Here is a 26,711-nt window from a genome sequence, read left to right as displayed (position 1 = left end):
GAATGATGCACAGATGCATTTGTTTACATTCTGACAAGCTGATAAACCAATTTTCCAGGTACAACATTTGTAAACATGTTTGTGTTTATTTTTTAATACTCCACATGTAAATAAGCCATGGATACAAACCTGTTCCATTGGGCAAGACCCACCAATTTTAGCAGTAGGTCAAAGTCTCAAAGATTTGGGTGTAGATTCACACATGTACATGTACCATATGGTACAGTATAGTCATGGGTATGGTTGTGTATGCCTTAAAAAATTTATTTAAAACTACTTTTGAATAAGATGTTTTTAATTTGTTTACAATCTGTTGCTAGGTTGTTAGCTTTTAGCATTGTGTTTGGATGACAATTTACGCTTTTTTACTTTTTTTTTATTACCAAACTTCTTGATTTTAAAGGGATACTTCCTGATTGAATCTGATTTTAGTGAGTGAAATTTTTGTTGTAGGTCTAATGTTGACCAGGGGTTATGGGTTTGTCAGTGGTTGGGTTTTGGGTCATACCTTAATTTTGGAATGGGGTCACTGCGGGAGTGGTGGGTGGGGGTGGGGGAGAGGTGCCTCCATCCTTTTTATCTTCTTCGTAGCAATCCTGATTGCGACTGTTCATTACATTAGATTCAGTGTATATTGACACAAACACGCATACTCCTCTTTTCTCTTTCCTTTATCTTTTTTATTTTTGTGAGCACTTACGTATTTTTTTCCTTGGGGGGGGGGGGGTGCGGAGGGGCACTGGAATTATTATTATTTTAAATTATTATTTTTTTTGGGGGGGGGGAACAATAGGAAACACTAGTGGCAGCTTACCGATCTCTCATTAGCCTCGTTTGTCAGTCGAGAGGGATTAGGGATTTACACTGTAATCCCTCGGAAACAGGTTGTCTGTATGAAGCCTGGGTCTGAAAGCATGCATCAGTGCATGTCACTTGAGTTTCTGGGCGTGTTATAGGCCTAACGTCAACTGCTGATGGATTCGTACATTGTTTATCTAGCAAAATGTTTCAAACTTGTTATCACATCAACTCAGGCCTGATACTTCACGAAGGCAACAAAGGTGATTGCCTCCATGTCCCCTGGTCATTGCCTTGGTGCCCTTGAAATTCTTCATTAGAAATTTTCAGTTTCCTCATTGGGTGTTGACCCTTTACCACGGAGAAAATGCCTTGGTGCCCTTAAGCATACAGGCCTATCAATCTTGTCGAAATCGACCCTAAAAAGCATTCTGGATGTATTATTACATGCAGAACACACATGGACACTTTATGAAATGAAATATGAAATGGTCACACAGTTTGTTTTGTTTTTATTTGAATTAATCTGGCCTTTATTTGGATCAATCTGGCCAGGTTTAGCTGAGCAGGTAACATTTGTATGTCATTTTGGCTAGCATCCGTACTGCTGAATGCTGAACTAACCTGAGACAAATCTGTCCAAAACCCTTCCAATGGATGGCTGTACGATTTGCGAGACTGTTTGTTTGTCTACTTACATGAAAAAAGACGAGCGATAGGAGCCACTAAGCACTTTAACCATCTCGTTTAGCAATCAGAAATTTATTTGTTCAACAAGGCTATCGTAATCATGAATAGTTTTTTTTATTTAAAATGTTCTTAACCAATTACTGTTACGAACATTTTAGACTCTTTCCATTTTAGCAAGGTAATGCAGCAGCCACTTTTATTTTTTAAATTTGAAAACAGACAAGAAAGTATGACGATTTGACATTGTTTTATTCCTATTTTAAGACTGATAAGTGAGTACCAGAGTTGACATTTTGGTAGTTATGACGAATAACTAAACTACGAACAAAGGAACATGGATGATTTTAAATCCGTGGTTTCACAATGTTTCACCATTGCTTAGTAAAGCCATGGTTCAGATACACATACATTTCCTACAGTTTAGCATACTAATGTCGTGAGTCATGCCACTTCAGTGCCATGCGAGAACGGAAGACAACGGCGAGTTTACTTTCGTGTTATCGTGAAACATGATGTACTAAACAGACTCAAATGTTGGAAGATTTCTAAACAATTAAGTTACAATTCTACTGCACTACTGCGGTCGTTTAAAGCCCCCCATGAATTTTCAGTATTTTCAAAAGTTTTATGGTCATAATTTTGTTAGAGTTTGCAACAGTTCTTTTCATACGTGACAATCATTGTCCAATTGCAAATAAAGCTCAAAAGCATAGTAATGAATGTAATTTCTCCTGCAAAATTTAGTATGAGAAAGTATCAAAAAGGAAAAACATAATGACTTAAATTGTACTGGTAAAGGCGCCTCGTGGCCACGCTACTCGCACAAGTTTGTTTTGGTGGGGCTGTTTGTGTTGTGTACTATTCAGGAAAGCCACGAGCGCCTTGACTCAAGGCTACAAGCAAACTACATGTAGCAATGTAGCCTTTAGTCAAGGGGCACGCGGCACACCGGATGGCACGCACAACCCCAAAAATGTAACGCACGAAAAAAGACTATCACCGCGATTCGCCGCGAAGCGCCTTTACCATTTCGTTTTGGGTCCTTTTGTTTTTCTTTACATTTGCCAACGATTTTGATGGGAGAAAATGTAATGCATAACGCATTAGCGTGGTGAGTTGCTGGCCAATAAGAAGCCACAATTACTTGCAAGAACGTTCGATGCAAATTCGTTACATTTTCTCCCACCAAAATCGTTGGCAAATGTAAAGAAAAACATAAGGCCCCCAAAACAAGTTGGTAAAGGCGCTTCGCGACTTCGCCGCTCGCGGTGATAGTCTTTTTTCGTGCGTTACATTTTTGGGGCTGTGCATGCTATCCGGTGTGCCGTGTGCGCCTTGACTAAAGGCTAGTAGCAATGCAGAATATGTAATATATTATGCTGGGCGAATAGTGAAATTTTGGTATTCGGATACCGCTGGCCAACTTTCCGAAATTAACCGGATATTCGGATAGTTTTTTTCGCCGCTAGAGGGCGCTATTAAAAAAAAAAAAATAAAAAAAAATATTAAAAATATTTTTTTTTTGCCGCTAGAGGGCGCTGTGCATTTGTGAATGAGATCGTATGGGCGGATTGATATTAGTTTTAGACAGTGTCACTCGGTTCATTCATAAAAATAACCGGATCTAATTTAAAGACGGCGATTTGCTTTTTCTTTTGATCGTGATTGACTCTACGTGAAGGAAAACTTTCGTAATCTTTGAACAAATTACGCCAGAAATGTCATTGTTTAACTCTTCACGGAGGTGAGCTTAGTTAAATACTTAATTTATGCTGTTTTATGCTGTCTTAATAGAAGTTTCATAAGGATTTAGACAAAACATTCCTATCAGTTGTCGCCCGACGCTCGCGGATATTCGGATATTAAAAGAATATCTGGTTACTTGGTTGTAATTACAGAACTATCCGGTTTATAAATAGGTATTCGCGCCCTATGCGGATATCCGGTTAAGAAAAAAAAGGCATTCGCGGTTACGGATAGGAAAACCTTTTCGCCATTAAAGGAACACGTTGCCTTGGATCGGTCGAGTTGGTCTTTGAAAAGCGTTTGTAACCGTTTTTTATTAAATGCATATGGGTAGAAAGATGTTGTAAAAGTAGAATACAATGATCCACACAAACATGCCTCGAAATTGTACGGTTTTCCTTTTACCTCGTCGACTAACACGGTCGGCCATTTATGGGAGTCAAATTGTTGACTCCCATAAATGGCCGACCGTGTTAGTTCGCACAGTAAAAGGAAAACCATGCAATTTCGAGGCAAACTTGTGTGGATCATTGTATTCTACTTTTAAAACATCTTTCAAACCATATGCATTTTATAAAAAAGGGTTACAAACGCTTTTTATATACCAACTCGTCCGATCCAAGGCAACGTGTTCCTTTAACCGGATATTCAAATAATTCGCCCAGGCCTAGTAATATATGGGAAAGCGAAATACGTACATGTACCATGCCTGATACTCCATGGAGGCACTGAAGGTGATTGCATCCATCAGTTTCCTCACATATGTAGGGTACCAAAGATGAAATGCCTTCTTGGTGCACTTGCCCTTTCAAAAACGAGGCATACAGGCCTGCGTATAATGTACAAACAGCATCTAATTGTAATTTTCTTCAACATGACATGGTTTGGTTTAAATTTCATCACTGCTGATAAATTCTACTACATGTACATGTAGGCCTTTATTGACCATATCACTTCTCCGATATCAGTTGGTATCGGGTCAGAGTCTCATTTAACGTCACCATGGCATTTGATGTTTTCACGTCTTCGGCTGTACATGTGTGGTGGTGCTTGCTTTAAAGTTTGCTCAACATGCATCGTTTTGGCCAAGATTTTTGTTTGTAGTGTGCAAAAACCATGTCTGAAACCTTGTCCATCATGTAATAGGGAAAGCTGCCCTTACAACATTTAGTGCATTAAAATTACACCTAATGTTGAGCGTCTGGACACCCGTTTGGTAAATATTATTCAAAAGTACTACACCTGTGTATAAATAGATTGAATTTGTCAAAATAAAGTACGGTGTAATAACTGATTACTGCTTCAGTATGACAACTTGTGTACATGGTCAAAACCCAAGAATTTCCCTTACGTCAATGTTCCAATTAGCAAGGCTTCTCGCATGTCACGCTTGCTTGCTTCAAATGAGTTAGGAACAAGATAGTTGAGTTGAACAGGCTATCACCCTATTGCTGGAATAAAGATGGAAGACTTCCCTTGAAATAGTTACCTGAAGTGCTACAGTATCATTGTAGCATTTAGCATTGTAAACATTGACGTGTTGCACGTGATGCTACTCTCACACTGGGGAGGAAATGCTAGCGAATGTGCTTACGAACGGAAATATTTAACTATCGCTCAAGCTTCGCAACATTCGCTGAGTCTTCATAAGCGTTGGTTACAAATTCAGTACGTTCACAATTCATTCTCAATCTCTTTACGGAGATCGGTCAATTTATGCTGCTCTCACACGGCGAATATGCTAGTGATGCTAACGGTAGGAAATATTTAACAATTGCTCAAACTTCGCAACATTCGCCGTGTCTTCGTAAGCGTTGGTAACAAGTTCGGAACGTTAACAAATTATTCCCCACCTCCTAAGGAAGATCGGTCAATTTAGAAACCGCTTTCTAAATTTCAGCGAATGTTGCGATGACGGTCATTCGCCATCGATTTTTGTAAGCATTGGTTATGTTCGTAAAGCGTGCATAAGAGTTGGCAATGTTCGTAAAGGCATTGGCAAGTGTAGTAGCATTCATAATATATTCGTAAGATATTGGTGAGGAGATGGTCGAACGGGGACGATCGAGGGATGAGACCGAGATGAAAATATTCGCCATCCAACCGCTATTTTGGAAGAATTCAACGCAAATTCATGTTTCATCTTCGCAATAACATTCGCCACTCTGTGAAGCGCTTCCTAAATTTCAGCGAATGTTGTGAAGACGGTAATTCGCCATCGATTTTTGTAAGCATTGGTAGGCCATTGGTACTGTCTGTAAAGCGTGCATATTATGCGTAAGATATTGGTAAGGAGAGGTTGAGGGACGACCGAGAACATATTCATCATCAAATCGTAACTTTTTGGCGAATTCATTGCGAATTTCAAATATTCATGTTTGCAAGAATATTCGCCCAAGTGTGAGGGTAGCATAAGCCAGTACAGACCTGAAATGAAAATTTATAATCGCTTTGTGGTGCACCTCGAAAAAATTACCTTCTTCGCTGCCATAGGTATACAATTGCTGTGCCCTTTATCCCTGCTGGCCGGTCATGCCCTTTTTTAATGGCAGTTTATTTTGATTTTTGGCGGACGATGTACTAAATATTAATTATTATCCAGCAACACTATTCAGGAGTCATATTGTGACCTGCCATCTACACTACGTACATTTACCTTAAAGGGCACTAGTGATGTATAATGTAATGTATGCATACATTCGATCAATGGTACAGTGATTGTACTGTACGTACACTACAGTAAATGAACAGGGTTCTGCCCACAGTGGTCGGTGCCGGAAAACCCACCCGGCCCTCCTGGCACTCGGGATTCCCCAACCACCACTGGAAGAATTTCCTCTGTTTCCGACCACCACATATTTTCCAAATTTTTAAATTACTCTTGCGATTTTCCCTTCAAAGGTTTTCAATTTTTTTTAAATTGGGTATAAAACCAGTAAAAATGGTATCTGATCCGAAGCCATTAAATTTGAGCACTTCTTTGATTTGAGTCTATCATTATCTACCATGTACGTACATGATCCATCTCGCAATGGTTCCCAGGGAAACATTTATCCACCATTGAAGAAATCCTTGTTCGGAAAAAATGACGATTATAAAATATCAGTCGATTATTTTTGTGTAGTGCTAACAATGAATACTAAACATAATGATGTTAGTCTTTGTTATCTCGCTACATTGCATGTAATCAGTATACGGGCAAGGACCTGCCATTGAATGGCATTATGCGATAACATGCTTTGATTTTCTTTCTCTTTTTTTTGATGGGTGATTATTGCACATAATTTGTATCACAATTATTAGGTCCGTTGTCTTTTTCAATTAGAATGCCATAAGTTTTTAGCACAACTATCGAGACTTTCAGCACTAGCTCCGCTCCCATTATTCCCCTTACATTTATTCTTCTTCTTAGATCAACCAGATGAAGACATGATTCATGCGGATGATCTGATTTCCGTGAAAATCTTTGCTCCTGCTCAAAATTTATAATTATGCTCTCGAGATGCTTCCGCATCGGATTCAGAGAAGGAATATTATTTTGATTTTTTTATATATACAAATACTACCTATTAAACATGATTACACATAAAGAGTGTACTGATTTGTTAATTATGATTTTGTCCCCAAAATACACAATGTAGTTCCTTTCCAAATTAAACCAGTTATATTTTATGCAGTCCTTGTGGTCTCTTTATAAAAAACCCATAAATCTGGTAAAGATAGATTTAAAGAGAGGAAACACAAAAATTCAGATCAGTACACAAACAACACTTTTTTGTTGCTAATTTCACACAAACATTTCAAAAGAAAACCATCTTGAGAATGAGATCCCTGCCCAAGAATGTTTTTCTTTCTTTCTGAACATGATAATGTGCATGCCAGATTAATTTTCAATTAAGCAGACCACACAGGAGGCTGTGTGAATGACTGAAATGATATCGGTGAACAATCGACTATCATTCAGACAAGCTTGGATGTTTTTGTCGTCCTGATGCGCACTGCATTCCGATTCTGTGTACATGTATGAATCATAGTGAGATTGGATTACAAAAATACCCCAAAACAGAAAGGTTCTGCTTTTGATTACATGACATTTCAAAAAAGGATCGATAGGTAATATAATCCACAAGGGAAAGAGACTTTAAAATGGTTTTGTGGTTGAACAAAGAAAAATTTACTAGAGTGGGACTCGAACCAACATCCTCCAGATTAACGTGCCAGCACTCTACCAACTGAGCTATCTATCTTGCCCTATGTTGGCAGACACCCTATTTGGTCAATACATGTATCTTCGTTTGGGGTGCCATTCAGAAGCCATACAACCGTTTACTTCCTTGTAGCCACGAGCCAGGGATCACACACAAATTAAGATACATGCCAGGAAGCAGCAGCCAGGGGGTCACCTTAAGGAGATGCAACTTTTCGTAATTTATAATAATTAATATAAGTTTGACGATGGAACCAAACAACATGGAATTTATTGTTTCCATATGGTGCTATGAATCATACATCAGTCCAACAAGCAACAGACTCACTAGCTAGAAAACAGTACAATTTTGGGTACGCAGGCGCTGCAATGTATTTATTTATCTAATGTTTTTTTAATGGGAAATTCAACAGATTTTACAAACAAACTGCCTGTACTTAAATGTAGCTCTGGTGTGCCCATGACGATGGTCAATACATTGTTTACTCTAAATTTTCAATTGCTGTGTACTGTACATAGATGTATACATGACGTGCTGCAAGCCTGTTGATCATTGGTGATCTGAAAATCGCAAATGTCAAAATTTTGCATAACTGCATCTCCTCTCTATCTTTGTTGTTTTTGCACAATTCCAGCTGTTCACTACATGTACATATGTGCTTGGACAGTTAGCCTATCTGACAGCAGTATGGTACACATTACGAAAGTACATGTACATGTGAAGTATTAGGTGTTGGGAACCAGACCGCTATCTAACTTGTCTAGATGTATTGTACTGCAGGCCTGGGCGGGTATTGATTTCTACACACTTGTTCCACCTAAATATTGTTTGAAAACAATTGATGTGGAAAAGCAGTGCAGACGGCCTATATCAAGTTTGATATCAGTAGCTGTTTGTTTATTAACCCGTGGCCTGTTACTGCTGAGGGAGTGTTTTAAGTTGTGTGATCGGCTTATCATTGACTTGATAACTTTTTTTTTATAGTTTTTTGTTTCATACAAAATTAAAAATAACGTACATTGTACTTGTACTCTACTGAAAGAGTGCCATGTTGCCATCTTTGTACTAAATCCATTCTGATTGGTTTCTTTGAACACAGTCTTAGTCTTTGACAGTGAATTGATTTACTCTTTTCTTTCAGGCTATTCCCAAGAAGACAACACTCAATCCTAATGCCAAGATATTTCAAAGTCCGAAACTTGCCAACTCGGTGACATCATCTGCCGATTCCACAGACAGTAGTCCAGACTGGCATGACAATGACAACAGGAACTCCCAGGCATCGTCTCCTCAAATAGCAATTAGCACACAAGGTTGGTTCTACAGCTTAGTCAGTTCATCATATTTGATTCTTGAGTACTTTTGTGTGGGGCATTTTTGTGGGGCATTTTGAACCCAAATTTTTAAAGATTGGCCAAAGCATGCTGAATAGAAATAAGGTCCTTTTCATTCCCTAACCAAAAGCAAAGAAACGGCGCTTGCGTTTTGAAAGCATCTATTTCACGGGTAAGCAGCGAATTTTGCTTCTGCGTGTGCGTTCTCCACGTTCCTAGGCAGCATTTCCTCATTTGCACAGGCGGAGAATGGCGATCGTTTGCGCAGAATTAGGCGGTAAGCAGAGTCATGAAATTGGTAACAAAACCAAACAATTCTCATTGTCGTCCAAAATGCCCAATGCAATTAGGCCATATGGAGAGAAAAAAAACCCTGAAACAAACATGTCCCAGTTCATTCTGTTTTTAGTACAATTTTATTAAACAATTGATAATAAATGAGTGTTTTGCTTTCACCAGGTTCGTACCAGATGAATGGAGATGTTGGTAAACCACCCGGATTGGGTTATCCACCCTCTCCGGAGTCGCCGGTATTCAATGGATACATTGGCAGTCCGGAATACCCATATCTACCAGACGGACAAATTGTCACCTGTAAGTTCATTCAAATTCTTATTAAAGGGTCTATGTACTTTTTGTAGGACAAAAACACAAATTTCCACAGATTTACACTAAACTTACACAGTTTGAAGATAATGATAGTAGAAAGCTTCCCTTCAAATATGACGTGCTGAGGTGCTGTAGTTTTTGAGAAATGAGTAAAACAATGTCATAAAATTATTTTAAGCATTTACAAACGTATTTTCAAGACATTGTTTTACTCATTTCTCAAAAACTACAGCACCTCAGTAAGTAATATTTGAAGGGAAGCTTTCCGCTATCATTATCTTAAAACCCTGTAAGTTTAATGTAAATCTATGGACATTTTGAAAAAGTAGCCAAATCCTTTAAGCCTGAGATGCGGCTAGGGTTATTTTTGTTATAAACGTGTAACCGCCCGTTTCATTCAACAAAATTTCTGTCAACAAATTTGTTTAATAAAATACGCTTATAAGACAGTTTCTTCATTCCTATTGGTCGAGAGCAACGGCTGTAACAGTTGTGCCACATCATGCGATACGCGCGACGCGCACAGCAATATCCTTATAAGGAGTTGTTTACCCGAGGGTCTTACCATTTCATAGATGGAGGGGTGTTGTGTTGAAAGAAATCATTGAACAATTATAATTTTTGCATTTATTTTACTTTTTGACCTAAAAGTGTTTATGTTTTTTGACCAAAAAGGTATTTATGAATGGAAAGCAAAGTGTGTTGAATCATTTTTCAACTAGTGGTTTAAATCTTGATAATTTACCTCGACTTTGTCTCGGTAAAATTATTAAGAACCAGGCTTCGGCGGGTTTAAACCACTAGTTGAAAACCTCTTCACCACACATTGATTCCCTTAATCATTGTGCACATATGCTGTGTGCAAAATATTGTTTTGTTCTGGAGCAAAGAGTTGCTGGCATTCCTGAAATCACTAATTGGATAGATGATCATTTATTAATGCTTTTGGCTCTGTGGCCATACACATATGTATGTAAATCTTTGGGATGGGGAAGCAACGGTACATATCAAAAAGCTTTGACTGTTAAAAGATTTCAGTTTGTTTGAGTTTGTTCTTATGTGAGATTAGCCCTTTGGTGATAACTTTCACATTCTGCATACAGTATTTACACATTTTTCATTTGTCATTTGTCATTTCTCATCAACTATAATGGTGTAAAATAATCCCCAAAAGAATTTGGGATGAAATATCGCAGACATCATTTTTACATTTTCCCTGAATGTTCTTGTTATTTTAGAGGTTTGTCAATTGATTGATTTTAACATTTGTCTCTGCTTCATACACAGCTGATGACTTGTCACAGCAAGAACTTCCAAAGGGAGAAGATCTTCGCAAACTATTACAACGTCAGCTAGAGTACTATTTCTCAAGGTTGGTCAATTTTATTCCAGTCTATTTTTTAAAGACTTTTGTTGTCCATTCTGTAAAAAAGCACACAATATACATGTTTGACATACATTTTACATACATGTACCTTCTTACAAACCTTAAACTTAACAATTTAAATGATGAAAACACCATTAAAGTAGGTTTGTGGGCTGGTTTTAAGATCCCCACAACCAAATTGTTTTTGGAAATTTAAAGGCAGTGGACACTGTTGGTAATTACTCAAAATAATTATTAGCATAAAACCTTTCTTGGTAACGAGTAATGGGGGCTGTTGATAGTATAAAACATTGTGAGGAACGGCTCCATCTGAAGTAACGTAGTTATCGAGAAAGAAGTAATTTTCCATGAATTTGACCTAGAGACCTCAAATTTAGAATTTGAGGACTCAAAATCGAGCACCTGAAAGCACACAACTTCATGTGACAAGGGAGTTTTTTCTCTCGCAACTTCGACGACCTATTGAGCTCAAATTTTCACTGGTCTGTTATTTTATGCATACATGTAGGTTGAGATAAGCTTGATATCACGATATTATCGAATATCGCGATATTAATTTGGAAACGATTTCGATATCGGATGGATTTGGTTTTAATCGAAATATCGATATATCGCGATAATCGCGATATATCGCGATATCGATTAAATATCGCAATGTATTTGCTAGCTGAGACATCTTGCACCCCATAGGTTTGGAGTAAAACCAGAAGAATAGGTCATTAGAACACCTCTCTTAAGCTATGACTGTCTCTTCTACAACTTTCACTCGGAGTTTGAAGACTGATGATGTCAAATTTCATTAATCGCGATTATATCGAATATCGCGATATATTGTCGGCGATATATCGTGAATAAAATAAATCGATATCGCCCAAGCTTAGGTTGAGATACACCAAGTGAGAAGAGTGGTCTTTGACAATTACCAATATTGTCCGGTGTCTTTAAAGGTCATAATGGCTATTGGCTAAAACAAAAGAAATGTTGTCCAAGCAATAACTCAAGAATGAGATTAATCTCCGCGGGGCATTTGTACTTGTCAGCACACCATTCTTGTTTATTCCCATTTGTGTGTATGAGTCAGGCATGATATTCTTTCGTTTTCCGATTTGTTTGCCCTTGGAAAAATCAGATTTATTACTATTAAAGGCAGTGGACACTATTGGTAATTACTCAAAATAATTATTAGCATAAAACCTTTCTTGGTGGTGAGTAATGGGGAGAGGTTGATGGTATAAAACATTGTGAGAAACGGCTCCCTCTGAAGTGACATATTTTTTGAGAAAGAAGTCATTTTCCACGAATTTGATTTCGAGACCTCAGATTTAGAACTTGAGGTCTCAAAATCAACCATCTAAACGCACACAACTTCGTGTGACAAGGGTGTTTTCTTTTTTCATTATTATCTCGCAACTCTGATGACCGATTGAGCTCAAATTTTCACTGGTTAGTGTTTTTATGCATATATTGAGATACACCAACTGTGAAGGCTAGTCTTTGACAATTACCAATAGTGTCCACTGCCTTTAATAAGGCCATATGTGTACATGTAGGTCAGTCTTTGTACTGGATAAAATGTCCTACTTTTTCCCTCTGATGTAAAGTGTGGTTGAGATGTGATGTGAGGTGATGCTTTCGTCGAGTAGTTTTCATTAATCATATTTGGATGCAATCAAGCCCAGCTGTGATGTCCAGAGGCTTTTGATAACTGCTGCTGGATCTTACGTGTAAACTCGTTATTATTTTTGGTAACTCCCATTCGATGGTTTGTTTGCTTGATTGTAAAACACAAATAACTATATGTATAATGTCACAAGACAGGCCATACTTGTTTTCCCCCATACTAGGGCCAATGATTTTCCGCAATCGCGGAAAACGAACGGAATTCGCGGAATCGTAGCTCTCTGATGGGTATTTAACAACCTTTTATCTATTAATTAAAAAACATAAAACGGAATTTATTTGGTCTGAAACGGAATTCATGTTTTTGTCAAACGGAATTTGCACTTTTCTGAAACAGAAAATAGGTAGAAATCACTGCGGTATTTTGGCGACTGTATACAGCGGTTCCCAAATGAAAAGAATAAATGCAAGCTTATATATAGAACCTTGTGCCCTTGTTCCGGGCACACAACCAAGTGATGTACATATATCTGTAAGAAAAGGGACATGGAGTAATGGGGAGCATATCGTGCATCACTTTCAAGCGTAAATGAGTATGCACATGATGCAATGTATTGTGCCATTGCATTAGCCTGGACATGTGGCCATACATTTCTCAATCGTTTATTTTGTAATGCCGGAAACATGTATGTGTTTGTTATTTCTAGTTTTATATGAAACTGCAAATGAACATTAATATACATGGATATTGTTATAGCGAGCATCAATCATGTGCGTGTGTGCTGAGAAGGCAAAGCTACACGTGTACAATACATTAACACAACGTCAAATGCACAATGTATGCAGTACGTGCACAATGCCTAAGTGTTTTTTTATTTATATTAGCTACATGTACAGTTTTTATTCAATCTTTTAGGTGTAATCAGTGCCCCGAAACATTGGTGTTAATTTCATTTTCTCAAATTTGGGAAGTGCAATATAATTTGCAATCACATCTGTTCGTTTATAATTGGTGTGTCATGAAGGTCGGTGTATATCAAGTGTTCTGCCAATAATACATGTTGCTCCATCTATTAAAAATAGAGCAAAACAAAAATGCTTTATTGTAATTCTCTCTGAGACATAGCTATCTTTGTTTCTGATATTGTTCATGTGTGTGGGGGTGGGGGGAGGGAGGGGGTGGATAGGTGCAATATTGTGCAATCTCAATTATGGACAACCTACTAACGCATGACTTGATTACCGTACATCATTGCACAAATTAGGGCATCTTTTATCTTCAAATTAAGAAACAATGTGCGACATTTGAGCTAGGGAACAAACCAAAATTGGCATTTCGGTACTATTATCTTTGTTTGTGAGTGGTGACTGCGTTTGAAGAGAATAAGACTGTCTATATGCACTGTTAATTGTTAGAACCAATTCATTGTAATGGAGGGTTGCTCTTTCTCCAATAACTATGGTTTTATTTAACTATGGTTTATATCGCATGTTTGTTCAGAATTCAAGCTGTAAACGGGCACGGTTCAAATGAATTTCATATGTAGATCAGCAACAGTAGTAATCAAATACATGTTTTTAAGCACAGAATTATGACAATTTTCTTAAAACAATCCAGGACGATGGATAATATAATATTCAATAGAATGTAAGGCCAAAAAAAAAAAATACCAGTTGATCCAAAAAGAGGAGGATGATTTTATTATTAATTTTTTTCTTTCCAAGATGGCTGTATGTATTGCAAATGAAACAGGCCACCAATTCAGACTGAAATAGACTGTCCTGGATGGATTAAAAAATAAAACCGTAAATAAAAGGATGCGGCCCCAAAAAAGGATGTGGGCGGGGACGATCAACTGTATTTTGTTTTTATATAATTTGGCCTAAAAGAAATTTGTTTGTTGGTTAAATGCCGTATATAAGAGAGTTATGACAAATTGCAATTAGAATCCATTATAAAAAAAAAACCACATTGGCAAATACATAGTGCCAGGCTAGTCTGCCCGTTGGGTTGTGCTGCATTTCGATCGTAAATGGTGTCCGCCAACCACATGAAAATTGGTCCCTCTTACTACAATGTATGTGACAGCTATCTATATTTACAGCTCTGGGTGTGTGTCAAATAAAAGAATAAAACAGGTCTGAAATTAATTTCTGATGAAGTGAGAAAAAGTATTTAACCATATGGTTTAAAACTGTATGGTCCAACCTTACGTACAGTCGGACTCAGCAGAGCATTAATCTTGCCATATGGAGCCGCACTTCATAATGAAGCACATGTGAGGATGTTCATTATAATCCAAATATGCACACAGTGTCTGTGTAATTTATAACAACGGTGGTTCAGTACAGAACACAGACATGTACAGAACATGTACGTGTACAGTACATGTACCTGGACATGTACACGTAGACAGGGCTTGCCCATAACACTAGCCCATACCATGTGCATATTAATATCAGTCAAAGTGTCTTGCCCGCTAGACTACCAAAATTGTGAAGTCTACATGAACCTATACATGTAGGTACAGGTGCACAATTATCAATTATGCTGTACCACTTTTTTTATACACCCCCCCCCCAAAACCCCCCCCCCCAAAAAAAAAAGAAATTTCTTATTTAATATTTAACCAACATATCCAGTTGCAATTATAATATCAATCATTGACATTATAAAAATACAGTGTTTTGAACCCAAGGCTACTCAAAATTTGTTGAGGGCAAAAGTAAGTACATGAAACATGGTTTACTAGTCCAGTCCCAGTTGGAAAATGCTAAGGGCTGAGGACTGTATACATTGTACAACCTGTACTTGTATAGTTTATGCTACTGATTGTATCCATTTCAAGAGAGATGATTGCTAATGTAGTTGTACATTTGTGCACATGAACACCCTATACATTTATTTTCGTTTTGTTGGGGGTGGGGTACCCAATGCCACCGTACATGCATATGTATGGCATGGTATGGTACATGCTTTACATACACGTAGTACATGTACACGTACACTGTACAATGTTTGTACATTAGTGCACATGTACACATGAACACAATGTAGTTGTACACAGGTACATAGCCCTGGTGGTCTTACACTTTCGTATTGTACTACAGTGTCATCCTGGATATCAGAGTACATTTCTGGGGCGGAAAATTTTCAAAGCTTCATAACTGAAATCTTACCTGCAAGAAACCACTAATTTCAACAGATTCACATTCCATAGCAGCATATATTTTTCTGCGGTGGGTTTTGGTCGTCATATATTCTTCACAAATCCGTCTTTTTCATGAAATAATGCAGCTCCCAACGTTAAGGAATTCCCATTTTTGTTCGTACTCTCACAGTCTGCCGTGTGTACTCATGACGCGCAAATCTTGCGTTGCATTTGCGCGTTAATGCAGCTGTGCAGTTAAGATACGGTGACCAATAATACATGCGTCTTGCATCTTGCGTCTTGCACGCGAATGTATCTGCGTACGCACGGCAGCAGACAACACTGTGAGAAAACGGGAATTTTTTAACGTTGGGAGCTGCATTATTTCACGAAAATGACGGATTTGTGAAGAATATATGAGGACCCAAAACCCACCGCAGAAAAATGTATGCCGCCATAGAATGTGAATCTGTTGAAATTAGTGGCTTGTTGCAGGTAAGACTTGAGTTATGAAGCTTTGAAAAAATTTCGCCCCAGAAACGGGCCTTAATAGTTTGTATCTGTTTACAGAGGAAGAGTCCTATATAGGGCTAACATGTACAGTGCTTGTACATTTGTGCACATGTACACAATGTACTTTAGTACAGATTTGTGTACTGTTTTGATACTTGTAGAGACCAAGGACAGAACAAAAATGGGAAAACAAACAGACTCCATTGGGAAATTCTAGAGGCCTGGTTGGTCCACAGGGAAATTTGTGTACACAATCTATAGGAAACTGTTAAGTGCAGGGACAAAGGAAAGAATAAAAGGGTGTTTTTGTTTGAGAATGTGTGAAATTCTGTGTGTCAGTGCATTATGTACTCTGAATGGTTATTGGATATCCAGACATCCTAATAGTTTAAGATTAACGTGTCCACACTTTCTTGCAGTACATGTAAGTGAGCTAGTTATTGTGAAATAAATTATTTTCATCACGATCAATTAGAGACGATTCCAGGATGTGATTTCTTCGTTTTTAATCGGAACTTCGTTTTTGTGAACCTGACCCCCACAAAAAAACCAATACATTCAATTGTTTCTATCCATTGTATATTTCATAACTAGGATCAAGTTCATGGAAAAATGAGGATAAAACCATATAGAACACCCCAGATTACAGAGTAGGGCTTTCAAAAAAAAAGAAAAACCTATGTAAGCTTGGTTCGCACACTCTGACGCTGTTGTGCTCGCAAGTTTTCTTGATTTATGCTCGCAAGCTTTCACACTTTGTGCTCATAGGTCAGGTTTTTTGTCAACAGCCTATCACATGCCTTAAAATGATACTATTTAATTTCTTATAATCCACAGAGAAAACCTTGCGAATGACAGATATCTACAGTCCCAAATGGATGCCGACCAGTATGTTCCAATTTCAACGATAGCCAACTTTAATGCCGTGAAGAAATTAACTAAGGACATGCCGCTTATAGTTGAAGTCTTGAGGGGTAAGTCAGAGTTGCTTTCATTAGTGTAGGGCTCTCCAAGACATTCAACATAAAACTATTCTGTGATGCAAGGAAATTCACTTTGACAGCACTTCAATCAAAAATATGGTCAACTGTAAATAACTTTATCTTTGCAAATCCTGTCTTTATTAAAAATTTGTTCAATTCTTTCCAGGTGTTCATGGTTGGAACATTAATTCCTGTATACTCCATCCCCACTTTTGTGGGAACTTTTAGTTTTTACTGCATGTCTATTCTTAAAGGCAGTAGACACTATTGGTAATTTAAAAAAAAAAATTATTAGCATAAAACCTTAATTTATGACGAGTAATGGGGAGAGGTTGATGGTATAAAACATTGTGAGAAATGGCTCCCTCTGAAGTGACATAGTTTTTGAGAAAGAAGTAATTTTCCAAGAATTTGATTTTGAGACCTCGGGTTTAGAATTTGAGGTTTCGAAATCAACCATCTAAACGCACACAACATTGTGTGACAAGGGTGTTTGTTCTTTCACTATTATTACCAATTGAGCTCAAATTTTCACAGGTTTGTTATTTTATGCATATGTTGAGATACACCAAGTGAGAAGACTGGTCTTAGACAATTACCAATAGTGTCCACTGTCTTTAAGCACTGTTCCCACAGGTTTGGACAGAACAAAAGCAACACTTAACTAGGCCTGAATTCATGATATTTTTTACTAAAGATTGTTTTACTTGACTTTTTGTTTTTACATTGTCTTACAAGTCAAGACAAACTAATCTCTTTTAAGACTCACTTGAGGTAGATTCTACAAAGGTACATAAAATGCTAAACAGTTTGACATTCATTGTCCTTTTGTAGAATCAGCATGTGTCAAGGTAGATGAAAACGGTGAGAAAGTTCGTCCAAATCACAAGAGATGTACAGTCATCCTACGAGAAGTACCTCAAGCCACTCCCCTAGAGGTAAGTTTCTTACTTATTTTGGAAGGAGAGATTCCATTTTTTGAAATTGCACGTGAAATATTTATCATATGTTAAGGTAAATTTTGTGCATTCTGTTTTCAATTGCTCTGTGATGCATATTTTTAAAGCAACTAAAGCCTGGTTTTCACTTCTTGCGAATGCGAATGCGAAGCAAATTTTGATGTCGCAGCCCTGTTTTGCTGCAAATGTTTTGCAGGAGTTGAACACAATTCAGCTATTGCAAATTATTTTGTGTTGCAATTTTGTGATGTTAAAATTTGTATCGCATTTTAACATTTGCCGGAAGTAGAACCGGGCTTTACCTGACCATACTTTATTTCACACCCCTCTTGAAAACAAAAGCGATGGGGGGGGGGGCAGTTTAGAAGGAAAAGACAGCAGACAAACTAGCTAGTTGTTGTCAGATTTCACCCAGATTGTTGGTGCTCATTATCCCAAAGTTTAAAATCTTTGTCCCACTTATACTTGCTGATGAATGCAAAACAAGTTGTGGTCTGTTTTTACATTGAAATTACAAATAATTTTGATAGTGTAATTTGGGTTTACCCTTGTGTTAAACACTGTATACACTGTATGCTTTCCCCCGAGTCCTGTAAAAAAAATTACTTATAACATTCTTTGTGATGTGAACTGCACATTGGTCTTTTATAGATATGTTTTTATTGGAAAAGTACTGAGTATACAGAGTGCTTTATACAAAGCATGTAAATAGTCAGACCAATTTGTATTCGTTATCCCTGATGCAAGTATAAGTAATATTTATATTTGTTTCTTCCTTGAATCTTTAGGAAGTGAAGGCCCTCTTTACGGGAGACAACTGTCCGAAGTTTGTCAGCTGTGAGTTTGCTCACAACAGCAACTGGTATATTACGTTCGAATCCGATACAGATGCTCAAAAGGCTTATAGATATATACGTGAAGAAGTTGGAACATTTCAAGGGAAGCCTATTATGGTAAGTGGTTCTCTGAAGTCATTAAGTCTGATACTTCACAGAGGCAACAAAGGTGATTGCCTTGGTGCCCTTGAAATGCTCCAGTAGATATTTACTATTTCCTCAGAGGTTCCCTTTACTAATGAGAAAAAAGGCCTTTAATAATAATAAATAATAATAAGACTTGTAATGCGCACATATCCACCCTGCTGGGTGTTCAAGGCGCAGTAAAACCAAAAACAAAACAAAAACAAAAACACAACACAAAGAAAAAAACAGACACAACAAAATTAGTCATTGAAAACCTGTGACATAAGATAAGTTTTGAGAAGAGACTTGAATTTTGCAGTACAAAGACAAGATCGAAGATTAAGTGGTAGAGAGTTCCAGATGCGTGGCGCGGCTGAAGAAAAAGACCTGTCACCCCATGAGTGTCGAGACTTGGGTTCAATGAGGAGAAGCATAGAACTTGATCGAAGATTCCTTGATGGAGTGTAAACTTGAAGCAGTTCAGAAATATAGTGGGGAGCCTTGCCATTAAGAGCTTTGTGGACAATGAGCATCAGCTTGAAGATGATTCGTTGAGAGATAGGGAGCCAGTGTAGTTGTTTCAGAATGGGGGTGATAGAACAGGATTTTCTAGACAGTGTCACAATGCGGGCAGCAGTATTTTGGAGCCGTTGAAGTCGGGAAATCTGGTTGTTAGGAAGACTGTAGAGAAGAGCATTGCCGTTGTCAAGACGAGAAGTAACAAATGCGTGAATGACCTTTTCAGTGGCACTTTTGTCCAAGTACTTGCGAATCTTACCTATATTCCTGATGTGATATGATGATAAACGAACAATGTTGTTGATGTGTGGCTGAAGTGTCATCGATGAATCAAAAATAACACCTAAGTTCCGAGCTTTCAGCGAGGGAGCTATCCGAGCATCACCGATGGAGATGTATGGCACTGAAACCTTAGTTAACTGTTGACGTGACCCAAATAGAAGGAACTCTGTCTTATCATCATTTAACTTCAGGAAGTTTTGTTGTGTCCAACGTCGAATCTCTTGGATGCATTTCTCAAGTCTTGCAATAGATGCATTGGCGTTTTCTTGAGAAGATTTAAACGTGATGTATAGCTGAGTGTCGTCTGCGTACACATGGTAATTCAGATTAAATTTCAGGATGATGTCACGAATCGGTAAAGTGTATAGCGTAAACCACTGCGGGCCGAGTACCGACCCCTGTGGCACAGAGTAGTTCAAAACAACAGGGTCGGATATCGCGGTGCCAATACATACATGCTGAGTTCTATTGTAGAGATACGATTTGCACCATGCTAGGGCTGTGTCCTCTATGCCAAGGTGATTCTGGAGCCGAGAGAGAAGGATGTTGTGATCGACAGTGTCAAAAGCAGCACTCAAGTCTAGCAGGACTAGTGCTGTTAGGTTACCATTGTCCATTGCAGAGAGAATATCGTTGCTCACACGGACTAGTGCAGCCTCGGTCCCATGGAAAGGCTTGTATGCTGACTGGAACACGTCGGACAGGTTGAAAGTATGAATGTGATCAGAAATACGTGATGAAACTACTCGTTCGATGACTTTTCCAAGATATTTTAAGTTTGCAACCGGTCTGTAGTTTTTGAATATCTCCTTGTCCAGGTTTGGTTTCTTGATGAGCGGCCTGATGTAGGAAACTTTGAGGCTATCGGGGAAACAACCGGAACTGAGGGATTCGTTTACAAGCTTAGTGATGTAGGGTACAAAAATATCGATGTTTTGCTTTATCATGGATGTTGACACTGGATCCAGCTCACAGGATTTTGAAGGAGATTTCATAATAACCCTTTGAATCTCAGCAACAGTCGCAGGCTCAAACACAGATAGTCTACACTCTGGTTGAAGTTGTGGCAATGTCTGCGGCACGTTGTAAGGGACTGATGAAAATGATGAGCGGATGTCTGAAATCTTGGTGACAAAGAATTTCTGGAACTCATTTGCTAAGTTCTGGTCATTGTAAGTGGATGGAAGGACAGGGGTTTTGGGTTTGAGCAACAACTTACCAATTATCTTGAAAAGCTTCTTTTGATCTCCTGAGGATTCTTGTACTTGAGATGAATAATGGATGATCTTTGCCTGGTTGATCAAATTCCTAACTACTTTACATTGGTTGCGATATTCTTGTCGTTGAATTGCCAATTTGCCATTTTTCCGCCACTTCCGCTCCAGTTGACGACAGATCTTTCTCGCTGTACGAATATCATCATTGAACCAGGAGACTTCAGTTCGGACCTTGACTGATCTCGTTTTCCAAGGTGCGTATTTATCCAAGATGTCACTGACTGTACTCTCATATTGGCTGACATAGGAATCCAAGCAGTCGTGATCAACTTCTAGATTTGCTAAATGGGAGCCTATGTCGCGGAACACTTCGGTAGGATTCACATGTTTCCATTGTCGGCTCTTTATAGTAACGGTCGGGACTTTGGGCTTGCACAGACTCAAGTTACACATGACTGCATAATGGTCTGATAATCCAGGTAGAATAACAAAGTTTGAGACAATTGGTGGGGAGATTTCACGAGTTATGACAAGGTCTAGGCAATGACCGAGACGATGAGTCGGCTCCTTGATATGCTGGGTAAGACCAAAAGCCTGAAGTAGATGCTTAAACTGGTTTGCATTGGTGTTGTGGATGTCATCAACATGAATGTTAAAGTCGCCTGTGATGATGATTTCCGATGGGTGAAGCAGATATTCCAAAATCAAATTCTCAAACTCCCTTAGAAAACTTGAGAAAGTCACATGTTGGCCGTTTGAATCTCTTTCAGGTCTGTATACAATGACAAGACGAACAGATTTAGAGTTTCCGGAAACTTCAGCATGAAGAGATTCAAAAGTTGTGTACTGGACGTCATTACTTTTCACAGAGACGGATAAAGTAGATCTGTACAGTATTGCAACTCCTCCACCAGTCTTGTGAGGTCTTGGGATGTGATGAAAGTAGTAGCCTGCAGGGGTACACTGACGACATGTTAAGTTGTCGTCTGGTCTCAGCCATGTTTCTGAAACGGCAACAAGGTCCAGATCTTTTTGCAGAACAAAATCAGCAAAATCGTCATACTTGTTACAGATGGACTGTGTGTTTATAACACAAAGGCTGAGTTGAGATTTGGCTGGAGTCACTGGTACTGGAACAGATGGGAGTGTAACTTCGGGTACGGGGGGTTTATGAACAGTTCTACGGCGACCAGCTTTTTTACCACGATGTGTAGGTCGGTAAACAGTGCTGGGATTTACAAAAAGGCCAAGGTTCTGTAATGATAATGTACAGGAAGGCAGCAGAGTTGTAGCACGTGTGGATGGGGCATAACGGAGACTGAGAAGCTTGTTTCGTGAGTAGGAATTTGCAGAGTTTGGACTAGCTTCTGCTGAGTTTGAGTTATTGACACCTTCAGGGCCGGGATTTACAGCAATGTCACCAAAAATCACAATTTCCAAATGAAAAGTGGCTGGGGAGTTGTCATAGTAAGAAATAGGGCATTTCAGATATTTATGACGCTGGATGAACCCTAGATGTGTCTTTGGCAGAATGTAAGCATCAGACACAATTGATGCTGATGGAACAAAGCTGACCACAGATGAGTCAGTACAGTACAATGGTCTAGCAAGCAGAGAGAGAATGAAAAGGATACTTACCTCCATTGTCCCCAGATGGGCGAACAATGTCCATGGACTAGGTGGATGACTGCACAGGATGCAGCCACCTAAGTGTGTGTAAGCTTTATACACCAGAATTCTCAACTGAGACAGTGAAAAATTCCAACAGAAAAACACTATTTTCACAATTCAGATGACTCCAGGATACACAGAAAAGGTCCTGTAGATTCCAGGTGTAGTAACAAATCCAGTTGTATAAAAATAAGAACACAAATTGAGCAATATACTAAGAAATTAGCAAACAAACACAGAGCTGATTTGAGTGGCTGCTGTCAGGCGCTCAGTCAAATCCAAGTCCTTGCCCTTTAAAAAACAAAACATACAGGCCTGAGTCATCATTCGAAGGCAATGACGGAATACAAAACTTCATTCATGCTTGGTGGTGATTAAATGATTTCTGTTACTGGAGACAGTATGAATTTGTTAATAATTAGCCGATTTAAATCCCTCAATAGAAACAAAACAATCAATCTCAAACTAGCGAAATAACTGTGGGGCTGAAAGCCTGGTAGTTTGTTAGCACCATTCTACGCCTAACTTGCTGTATCATGCTTCTCATGTTCACACTAGTAGACCTTGATACCTCACTTTGATGAAACTCCAGAGGTAGATAAAAAAAAAAAAGGTGTGACCCTACTGCCCTTAAGTTCCTATAAAAGTTTGATTGTTCTTTGACCCAGCAATATTGTATCAAGTGGCAACAGCACCTGATAGTGAGACTAATAATTTTACTTGCGTAGTATGTGCAAGGAGGTAGAATTCTACCTCCATGTTATGTGGGATTTGAGGCATTGCATTTGGTGTGCGGTAATACCATGTGTATGTCTACTTGCTGTGTAGATCATGTTCTTTCGAGAAGTTGTCTTTAGTCGTCTTTAGTCTCCTGACGATGACTAGAGCAAGCTAGTCGAAACGTTGAGACCAATTTAAGAACTGACTCTGCGGCAGTACAGTTAATCACGATCCTATAAGCTAAAGTAGTAGTCCCAGCTTATTTTCTATACCATCCGCCTTGGTAATAGTTAAAAAAAAGCAGGACAGTTCTTTTCAGAACTGAGAAGTTTCCCAAACCCCCGAACATCTACTCCGCGGTAGTAGAATAAAGCAAGGCAGTTCTCTAAGAACAAACTCTACCTGGCAAGTAGATACACACATGGTGTTACCGCAAACCAAATACCTATAGCAGTTGTCTTGCTGTATATTCTACTGCCGAGTAGTTTTTTTCAGAATTCGGGAGGCTTCTCTACTGCCGAGGAGAAGCTTTTCGGAATTCGGACGACTTCTCAGTTCTGTAAAAGAACTGTCCTGCTTATGTATAATGTGCATAGTATTTTAATTGGGAAATCATGTTTTTTCCTTTTTGTAGGCGAGAATAAAAGCCAAGCCGCTTCAAAGAATAAACTTCTCCCCTAAGCCGGCCCCTGTGAATGGATACAGTAGTACAGGACAACAGATGTTTGCTCAACAGTTTCAGTACCCTCCATCGTCGAGCATCAACACTATCTCTACACAGCCACAGCAACAACAACAGCAGCAACAGTCCTCACAGCAGCAGCAACAGCAGCAGCAGCAGCAGCAAGCGAGTCAACCGCAGCAGCAGCAGCAGCAGTACACATTCTACCCTAATGTTGCTCCATCACAGCAGTGGGGTGTCACCAGTCCGTCGTACTTTGAGCCATCAATGGTTAGTTTTAGTACTCTAGTTGTCTTGTCTTTGGCACTTTCAGTTCTCCAAGTTTTGTTTATGATTGTGTCTGATCTGCACTCCATCAACAATCAAGCACCTTTGGCTTGCAGTCCTCACTTAAGGATTCTACCAAGTTACCAATGTAAAATGTACTAGGGGTTGCTTAATTAAAAGGAAGGTACACGTTTGTTAATCACTCTTAAAATTGATGGCAATAAAAACCTTTGTTTGGAAGCCCACATCATTAGCAGTGTTTGAAGGTATGAAGCATTTTGAGAAACATTTCACTTTGAAGTAATGTGGTTATGAACAAAGATTATGAAACAAGCTGTTCATTTCTTCATAGTTTTATTTTCGTTTGAGGTGTTGAGCGCTACATAAATACAGTTGTTATTATTATCATCACGAAGTGTTTCGGCGCAGTTGTAAACAGTCGTTGCTCAGTATTTTTAACGGATTGTTTTTACTTTCAGCAACAGCCTCAGGCCTTCTCTCCTGGTGCCTTTCCCCCTCCGCCTCCTCCTCCTCCCCTGCCACAGAACAAGTTCCAGGCAATTAATGTCAATCAGCAACATGCGTATCAGGGACCTCGTACAAGGTAAGTACTATGGGCCTTATCTTTCAGCAGTCTTTAAACCAGGCAAATATTTTTTTTACTTTTCTTATTAGTCTGACTTCCATTTGTCTGATTTTGTTGACCTTAAAAAATAGATGGTGTTTAAATAGCCTGAAAAGTCTATTACAGCCTACACCCAGTGTATACCTAGGTTAGGCTTTGTAACTCTAGATTTTGGTGTTTGAAGAAAGTCTGATGAAAAAAACACAAAAACCTGGCAGTGTCTTATTTAATATGCTTATGTGTTAAAATGCTTCCTTATGAGAGTTACTAATCATTATTACTGGCTTTTCCTAAGTTCTGGAATGCACTACCTCCTTTTTTTAAAGGGGGTTAGTTTGCTGGGGGTCCTTCAGGGGATTAGTTAAGACTCGCTTGTTCAGTGAGTCACAAAGTTTGTAAATGTTAAAGTGCTTTGTTTCCCTGTATAGAGGTGAATGTGTCTGCTCTATATGATATTTGTTTGTGTATTTCGTTGTTGCTGCATCTGTACAGAGTAAGGTTAGGTTTGCAGTAGCACCATTTGGAAGTCTCTTTTGACAAGTTTGAGTAGTGTTGGTTCCACAAAAAGAAGTGGTGGTTAACAATTCAATGCTTCAATCAGCTTGCACTGATTCAGAACATTCTGATCGAAACATTAAAAGGATAACCAAAGGTTCCTGTCAGAACCAACACCAAAGAGATTTACACATGGTGCTACCGCAAACCTCACCTAATTATACTCCCACCATGGAAAGATTTTAATTCTACCTGTAACAGAGTACATTTTTGTATTTTATGTATTGTATGTATTTTGATGTAAGTTTTATTGTTTGTATTTTGATGTAAATTTCAATGAAATTTTGTTGTAATTTGCACCTTCAAACATCCTCCTATGGATAGGGCCCACTATAAATGTAACTAATTGCAATGGTTAAATCACATACATGTTACAAATCATCGCGTAACTTTATCATTATTGAAATGACTACAGGCAACATCCAAAGAGTCACTCGCGTACTTCAAGTACACCGGAGCTGAGAACTACGGATCGTATTAGCAATTCACCGTTTCAAGAAAACTCCATCCATCGGTCCAATTCCGAGAGAAGAACCACTCCCAACGGTATGCAGGTGTCCAGTCCGAGGGGGACGTTTGATTCTCCACGTGACAGAGACGCCGGCCCCATGGACAGAAGAGACGAGAGAGACAGACGGGAAGATAAGGAGAGGGATCGAGAGACGGGAAGCGGGTACGGGAGGAGGAGAGAGATGTCGTCAACGCAACCGGCATCGTCGTCGCAACCCATCTCATCCACCTCTACATCCTCCTCAAGGAATCGCTTTCAGGAGGAGTCGATAACAAGTAGTCAAACTTCCTTGCAACAGAACTCAAGAGGGTAGGTTACACCTCTGCGAAAGAAATTTTTATGAAAGTGTTTTACCCTACCTTAAACACATACTCCGTCTGTATGTGTTAAAGGTAGGGTACTACTTTTGGTAATTATTTGCATTTTGAAAAGTTTAAATTAATTTATGTGATATGTGGTTTCTTGCTTCTTAAGGGTCTAAATTTTCATATTTCTTAAATAAAAACTTTTGTTTGATCAAAGTGTGAAATATATGTCAAAGTGAAGCTCGTTGTTTGCCCTTTTCAGCCAAGTATAAAACTCAAAAAGTTAATTGTCTCCCCTGTGTCTCAATTTCACAGAGCCCATCACAAATTGTCTAAATCGATTGTCAAGCCATTTGGGAAATGACGGTGTACATAAAATTGAAATGTTATTCATTT

General features: G+C 38.7%; 1 protein-coding gene across 2 annotated transcripts in view; it reads left to right on the top strand.

Annotated features, from left to right (window-relative positions):
* Window positions 1–26,711, top strand: part of LOC139939372 (uncharacterized) — a 42,741-nt gene that overhangs the window by 1,941 nt on the left and 14,089 nt on the right. For both annotated transcript variants that reach the window (XM_071935196.1, XM_071935195.1), the window contains 9 exons: window positions 8,584–8,755; window positions 9,236–9,370; window positions 10,673–10,757; window positions 16,895–17,031; window positions 17,875–17,978; window positions 18,788–18,952; window positions 24,005–24,322; window positions 24,799–24,923; window positions 25,915–26,319. In XM_071935196.1, coding sequence (XP_071791297.1) covers window positions 8,584–8,755; window positions 9,236–9,370; window positions 10,673–10,757; window positions 16,895–17,031; window positions 17,875–17,978; window positions 18,788–18,952; window positions 24,005–24,322; window positions 24,799–24,923; window positions 25,915–26,319 — 1,646 coding nt within the window. The remainder of the gene's footprint in view (window positions 1–8,583; window positions 8,756–9,235; window positions 9,371–10,672; window positions 10,758–16,894; window positions 17,032–17,874; window positions 17,979–18,787; window positions 18,953–24,004; window positions 24,323–24,798; window positions 24,924–25,914; window positions 26,320–26,711) is intronic.

Source organism: Asterias amurensis, chromosome 7 (genome assembly GCF_032118995.1).
Source record: "Asterias amurensis chromosome 7, ASM3211899v1".
NCBI lineage: Eukaryota > Metazoa > Echinodermata > Asteroidea > Forcipulatida > Asteriidae > Asterias > Asterias amurensis.
This window is presented reverse-complemented; position numbering and strand designations above follow the sequence as displayed.